This window comes from Pseudorasbora parva, chromosome 22 (genome assembly GCF_024679245.1).
Source record: "Pseudorasbora parva isolate DD20220531a chromosome 22, ASM2467924v1, whole genome shotgun sequence".
NCBI classification, from domain to species: Eukaryota; Metazoa; Chordata; class Actinopteri; order Cypriniformes; family Gobionidae; genus Pseudorasbora; species Pseudorasbora parva.
In genome coordinates this window covers 19306812-19313748 of record NC_090193.1, presented here as the reverse complement: position 1 = coordinate 19313748, position 6937 = coordinate 19306812, and the positions used below count along the sequence as shown (strand labels likewise).

General features: G+C 37.6%; 1 protein-coding gene across 1 annotated transcript in view; it reads right to left on the bottom strand.

The window, feature by feature from the left end:
* Positions 1 to 1095: 1095 nt before the first annotated feature.
* LOC137058722 (inactive N-acetylated-alpha-linked acidic dipeptidase-like protein 2) overlaps positions 1096 to 6937 on the bottom strand; it is a 436678-nt gene continuing 430836 nt past the window's right edge. Inside the window, exon 14 of the mRNA XM_067432113.1 lies at positions 1096 to 5081. Within this exon, the coding sequence (XP_067288214.1) occupies positions 4901 to 5081 (181 nt within the window). The 3' untranslated portion in view covers positions 1096 to 4900. The remainder of the gene's footprint in view (positions 5082 to 6937) is intronic.

Sequence of the window (6937 nt, the reverse complement as noted above, 5' to 3'; positions counted from 1 at the left end):
CAGTGCACAGAAGTCACCAGTCAGTAGCTACAGACCTCAAAACTTTGAGTGACCTTCATTTCTTTAGATTAGCTCAAGAACAGTTCGTAGAGAGCTTCATGGAATAGCTGAGCAGCTGCATCCAAGCTTTACATCACCAAGTGCAATGCAAAGCACCGGATGCAGTGGTGTAAAGCACGCCGCCACTGGACTCTAGAGCAGTGGAGACACATTCTCTGGAGTGACGAATCACGCTTCACTGTCTGGCAAGCCGATGGATGAGTCTGGGTTTGGTGGTTGCCGGGAGAACAGTTCTTGCCTGACTCCATTTGTGCCAAGTGTAAAGTTTCAGTGGAGGGGGATTATTTTTTTTATTTTTTTTCAGAGGTTGCGGGCATGGCCCCTTAATTCCAGTGAAAGGAACTCTTAATGCTTCAGCATACATTTTGGACAATTTCATGCTCCCAACTTTGTGGGAACAGTTTGGGGATGCCCCTTCCTGTTTCAACATGACTGCTCACCAGTGCACAAAGTAAGGACAATAAAGACATGGATAAGCGAGTTTCGTGTGGAGGAACTTGACTGACCTAAAGTCCTGACCTCAACCCGATAGAACACATTTGGGATGAATTAGAGCGGAGACTATGAGCCAGGCCTTCTTGTCCAACATCAGTGCCTGATCTCACAAATGCGCTTCTAGAAGAATGGTCAAAAATTCCCATAAACACACTCCTAAACCTTGCGGAAAGCCTTCCCAGAAGAGTTGAAGCTGTTATAGCTGCAAGTGTGGGCCAACTCCATATTAAACCCTGCGGATTAAGAATGGGATTATTAAAGTTCACGTGCAAGTAAAGGCAAGTTTCCCAAAATCTTTGGCAATATAGTGGGTGTATGAAAGTATAATGAATGAGTTACAAGTAACGCCATTTATCGTACACTTTGATACTCTGCATTCACAATCCAATATCCAAAAAAGCATAAAAGGAGCGCTTTAAGACTGGACATTTTCTGCTGCCATGCACATATAATACATCTATACTTGACAGAAAAAGGCAGATTATCAATCCAAAGGTAGTGAAACGGTCAGAAATGAAAAGAGACTGATGATCAAACAGATGTAATGTCAGCACTGGTATTTATTGCCTTAGGACCAGTTTATGTTCAGTGGCATACAAATTAAGCAGAGAAAAAAAAATACATGCATTTGAAATCCTCTACCCTTATTACAGTTAAGTGCATTTTGAATATCACATTATATCACTTCTCATTTAAAATATTCTTTTCTCCAACATACCATGAATTGAATAAAACCTTCCACCCATTTAAACAGCGACAGCGTGTTCACATTGTCCATCCATTAGGTGCTTTCTGACCCATGTGGGTCCACAAGACATCAAACTAAAGACAACACAATTATATTTAATGCCCCACTGGGTATAAAAAGTCTTCATTCAACCTTTGTAGTCCATTGAGACAAAACATAAATGTCATTTAGCATAGGACATTGAATGCACTAAAATGTCATTTAGTATGTGTCACCAAGCACACTCGAATGAATTATGTTCATCAGTGTCGTTCTCCAAAATGGGTGTTCTGAAGCTTTTGACATCCCATGTACAAGAATGAATTAACATGCACTGCATTTACAATAGTACTCATTTCAGTATAAAGTGATGTCCAAACATTGAAAAATACTGGGGGGAAAAACTGTTTAGATTTACGCCACGTGTATTTATTACACGGCTGTCTGGAATACTCGATTCAGATTGGCATCAGTGGTCCTATATTTCCTTTCAACTATAGCACATTTTTCATGTAATTTCAATAGGAATCGACATGTTCTGGACATTTGTGTAAAGTCAAAAAAATTAATCATGCAAATTTCACAGATCACAAATTTGTTTTTCAGGGGCTGGGCTTGAACCCTTAGTTTCAGCGAAAGGAACTCCTAATGCCTCACTATACCAATACATTTTGGACAATTTCATGCCCCCAACTTTGTGGGAATAGTTTGGGGATGACCCCTTCCTGTTCCAACATGACTGCTCACCAGTGCACAAAGCAAGGACAATAAAGACACGGATGAGTGAGTTTGGTGTGGAGGAACTTGACTGGCCTGCACAGAGTCTTGACCTCAACCCGATAGAACACCTTTGGGGTGAATTAGAGCGGAGACTGTGAGCCAGGACTTCTCATCCAAAATCAGTGCCTAACTGTATTTAGGTAACTTATTATACAGCTCTCTGGAATACTCGATTCAGATTGTCATCAGTGGTCAGATATTTCCTTTCACCTATAACAACACTTTATGTATATTAGTCTGCTCACACGAGTAAAGGTGTCAAAATCTGGGTGGGGAAATCTTTCCCCCTTGCACAAAAATTCACAAAATCGCATGGATTCCCATTGAAATTCAGAAATTGGCAGACAATGCAAAAAGTGACCGCACATTATCCTAAATCAGCGGGACTTTCTTGTTTCATGCAAACAAAAGTTGCACCATCTTGTTTCTTAGTTATAAGTTGAAGTGAAAATAACATTAGACAACTTAATTATTATTCATAATATAATAAACTAAAATCAATGTTTTTTTTTTGTTTTGTTTTTTGGCGAGTAGCCACATTATGTTTGAAACAATGTATAGTCAACCAGTTGTTTCCACGAAACAAACTCCTTCTGCTCCACATAGGGGGTCCTGATCACCCTATCGGGGTTTATTTAGTGACAGCATCTGGCTGATTTTACATCACTGTAAAAAAACTAAACAAAAAAAGTTGATTCAACTTAAAAAGTTACCTGGTTGCATTAAAATGTTGAGTCCTTTGAAATAAAAAAATGTAGTTAATACAAACAAACAAGATGGTTAAATAGAAACTCAAAATATTATGTTATCCGAATCACAATAATTAAGTTGATTTGATCAAATAAAATGTTGTGATAAATCATGATTTTTATTTTTTTTAACAGTGATTACTGTTACAAAGATTATGTTTGCTTGTATACAGTTAGTGTTTTGGGTTGCGAGAACCCGATTACACCGAAACAACAGTGTGCAATATCAGTGTCTGACCCATTATTCAGACCATACGAATGACCTACTATTCTTAATCTAAACAAGTCTAACTTTTTTTATTCTAATCTAAATAAAAACATGCAACTTGCAGCTGCAGTATGAAAAGATTTCACATGATATAAAATTCATACAAATGCTCGACAAATACAAACGGCTGCAATTCAAGACATAACTGAACCTGAAAATTCTCTTGGGCCAAAAGAAATATGAACCAGATTAAATTATCATTATTTACATATATCTAGAAATAAAATAAATAAATACAATAGCACACAACAATTCATTTTAGTGCAATGCAAATGAGCTGGACTCTTCTGGGTTTAGTGTAGTAATCCAGCAGTAGAGGGGTCCACAGCATTTCTCCATGTGCAAATGCAGTATAAGTTTGTTTCATAAAGGAAATGCTGACTAAATGCAGAAATGATCCACAGCATGGCTGCTCTCTAAAAAATATGTTTCAGGGGATTACTAAACAGATTAGGAACAATAAAAAAAATAAAAAAATAAAAAACGAACAGAAAGAAAATAATTATAAGTTTACAAACCTTTTAAATAATATCTCCACAACTGAAAAGTTATAAATAAGCACAACCACAGTACAAAATATTTTGGTAAATGTTTGGTATTTAAATCTCTGAGTGCAAATTGCTGCTCTAAAAGCATGTATGACTCATTTGAAGGCACTTTTAAATAAATTAAAGCTGGGTCAAACTAGATTCCCTGAATTTTGTATTTCTAATTGAGCTGTTTTTCATACTTAAAAGGCAAGTGAAGCATCTAAAGTAAAAGGGAAGTCATTAGTTGCTCTCAAAACTCTTATTTCCCCCCGAAATAGTTACAAGAGAAACAACATTAGTGCAAATGCTGGCAACAAATACACTGCCTGCCAGAATAAAAAAGACGTTAACATGATATTATCATGAGCCCACACACTCCATCCTGGCTCCTCATTGGTGGAATATTACCCAATCATATGCTGACTTATTTCACACCTTTTGAATACTTGTCTCTGCCTTGGATTTATGGACAATTAACTAACATTCTAACACATCTCTATGACTATGAATTTGAAAACTATTGGTACCTTTAATCATTACCCTGAAATCTTGTTTTGATGACTTGACCTGTCTTAGTTAATCTTTAATTGGTTTACCTGTTTAAAAAAAAGTAACATGTACACACGTTTTTGAAACAAATATTTTGTTCCATTATTATTACTAATTCTGAAACAAACACCCCTGAGAGACTGTCACAGTAGCACACGCTGCTGGAGCTTCCTTTCAGCCTTTTCTCTTTACTATCCAGAAGTTTTGCATTATGAAGTCCGACTCCATGTTGATTGCGAGTCACAGCATTTCCCTTTTCCAAAAAGCCATTGGCATCTGTAAAATGGTGGGCCAGACTAGCAAATAAAATATATTCTACAATATTTTGAAACGTTTCAAACATCAAGTTGTCTCAATAAAAAAAAAAAAAACCTGTTTTGAGACCTGACTTCCAGTCGTCCTCTGGGAACATTGATAAACCTGCTGGTGTTTATTTCTCAGAACAAAGAGCCTCGACCCAGCGAGTTATAGAGTTTAGCTCCCTGACTCTTTTCTCATTAATCTTTCTAGCCTGATTTTAGAAACCACAAAGGCTGAACCATTTTTGAACGTCATTAAAGGAACAAAAACAATAACTTAGTAGTGGTCTGAAGAAATCTTCTCGTGAACATTAGGCGAATAATAAATTCATTATGATATCCTCTAGTTCTCAATGTGTCTTCAGATCCCTCTAACACAACTCTGGCCAGAAGATCCTAGAGTTTGTGTCATAGTCAGACACCATGTGGTCTCTATACAGATGTCATTGTGGGAAGTCATTTTCATTCTCAAAAAGGTCGATTCCACTTTGTACAAGTTTCTCAGCTGAACTGATGGCACTGGACACAAGAGTAAGGGACTGGTTGACGCTGTTGTGCCAGGGGACCTCCAGAGCATCCTTCAGGATAGAGAAGCGTTTTCTGCTCAAGCAATAGAGAATGTTCCTGTGAGTGAGAGAGAGAGAGAGAGAGAGAGAGAGAGAGAGAGAGAGAGAGATAGCAGAGTTAAATCAAGTGTATATAGAACCTTTTAACATCTACAAATTGGTTCACAGACCTATTTTTCTTAATGTGAGTGGATGGATCTTGGCTAGAGGCATTTATACAGCAGACAAAAGACTTGTCTCTTAAAGAGGTGGCGAATTGAGAAATCAACTTTCCCTCAAGCCTTTGATATATAAAAGGTCATGGTATATAAGAATTATATTATATACTTTGATATATAAGAATATCATGTACGTTTCGGAACTGAAAACTATCTTGTGAGTAAAAGAAAAGCTTTTATTGAAACCAGGACCAGAAAACGCTTGATCTCAGAATATGCCAACCCTTGACGTGTGGTGAAACGCCACCTCAAGCCCACACACTGACTCGTGGAGCTAAATGGATCACGCTACCGAGCAATAAACATGCTGGTTCCAGCTCACGTGGGAAAGACTTTGGGCCCTATTTTAACGATCTGAAACCTAAGTGTCAAAGCGCAAAGCGCAAGTATCTTTGTGGGCGGGTCTCGGCGCTGTTGCTATTTTCCCGGCGGGATAAATGGCTCTTGCGCCCGGCGCAAATCTAAAATGGGTTGGTCTGAAGTAGCTTCATTATTCATAGGTGTGGTTTGGGCGTAACATGAATAAACCAATCAGAGCGTCATCCAACATTCCCTTTAAAAGCAGGTGCGCAAGTTCCATTATGGTTTCCTATTATTATGGCGTATTTACCAGGCGCACGTTCTTGTAAGAGCAGCCCTTACGAAACAAAAATATATTGCAGTATATTAGAAAATTTCATGCAATACATTAGGCAATATATTAACATATATGGGAATTAATTTTTATATTTTTCAATATATTGCAATATATTGAAAGCGGCAATCATTTGTATAGTTTGCAATATATTACATGAATATATAATATATTTTATAATACCATCAATATATTATTCCATATATTTACAATATATTAAAATATATTTCAAGTAATATATTGGTAAATACATTTTCCTTTCGTAAGGGAGTGAAAGACAGAGAAGTTTGTATGGGGATGGGAGAAACCCACCCAAAATAGCGTCGGTTAAACAGTTTTTTCAGTTTTTCAGTCGATTTTTTCCTGGTTCTTGACGGACAAACCAATTTGTCAGATGTCCTTATATACATATATGTCTTGCCACTATTGGGCAAACAGGTCTGATCCTTAATTACTACAATAAGCCTGAATAATTTGTAAGCTAGATTTATGCCTATTTTTTCACATCTTCGTGGCACACCACAATGTGTTAATATTTTTTTTAATGTAACAATTTATGATTTGCAAAAATAACTGTTGCATCTGTGTAGATTTCATGAGCAAAGTGTATGCGCGTTGTACACGCTATACATTATGGTCAAGCATGCGCCCTTAAAATAGCATAATGAACAACGCGCAACGCGTCACTGACTTTAGACTGGATTTTTTCTGGTCAGTGGCACAACTGTTTAATGGAACAGCAAACTAGCACCAGGGATTGTTTGCGCCAGAACACGCCTCCTTTTTTGCGCTGAACCGCCCAGGGAGCGCAAGTTCATTCACTAGTTTAGCGACGTGCTTCTGTGGAGGGAAAAGCGCGCTTTGCGCGGGTGCAAAATAGGAATGACACATGCGTCGGTGTACAAAGTCAATTGAGCTGGGTGCAAGATAGGGCCCATTGCACGTTTGTTCGCTTAATTTTACTGAGATTAAAACACAATGCTGTGCCTTCTATGGATCCGACAGCTATGGTGCAACACACTTATGTGAGTGAAACATGTTTTTTATGTGTGATATTGCATT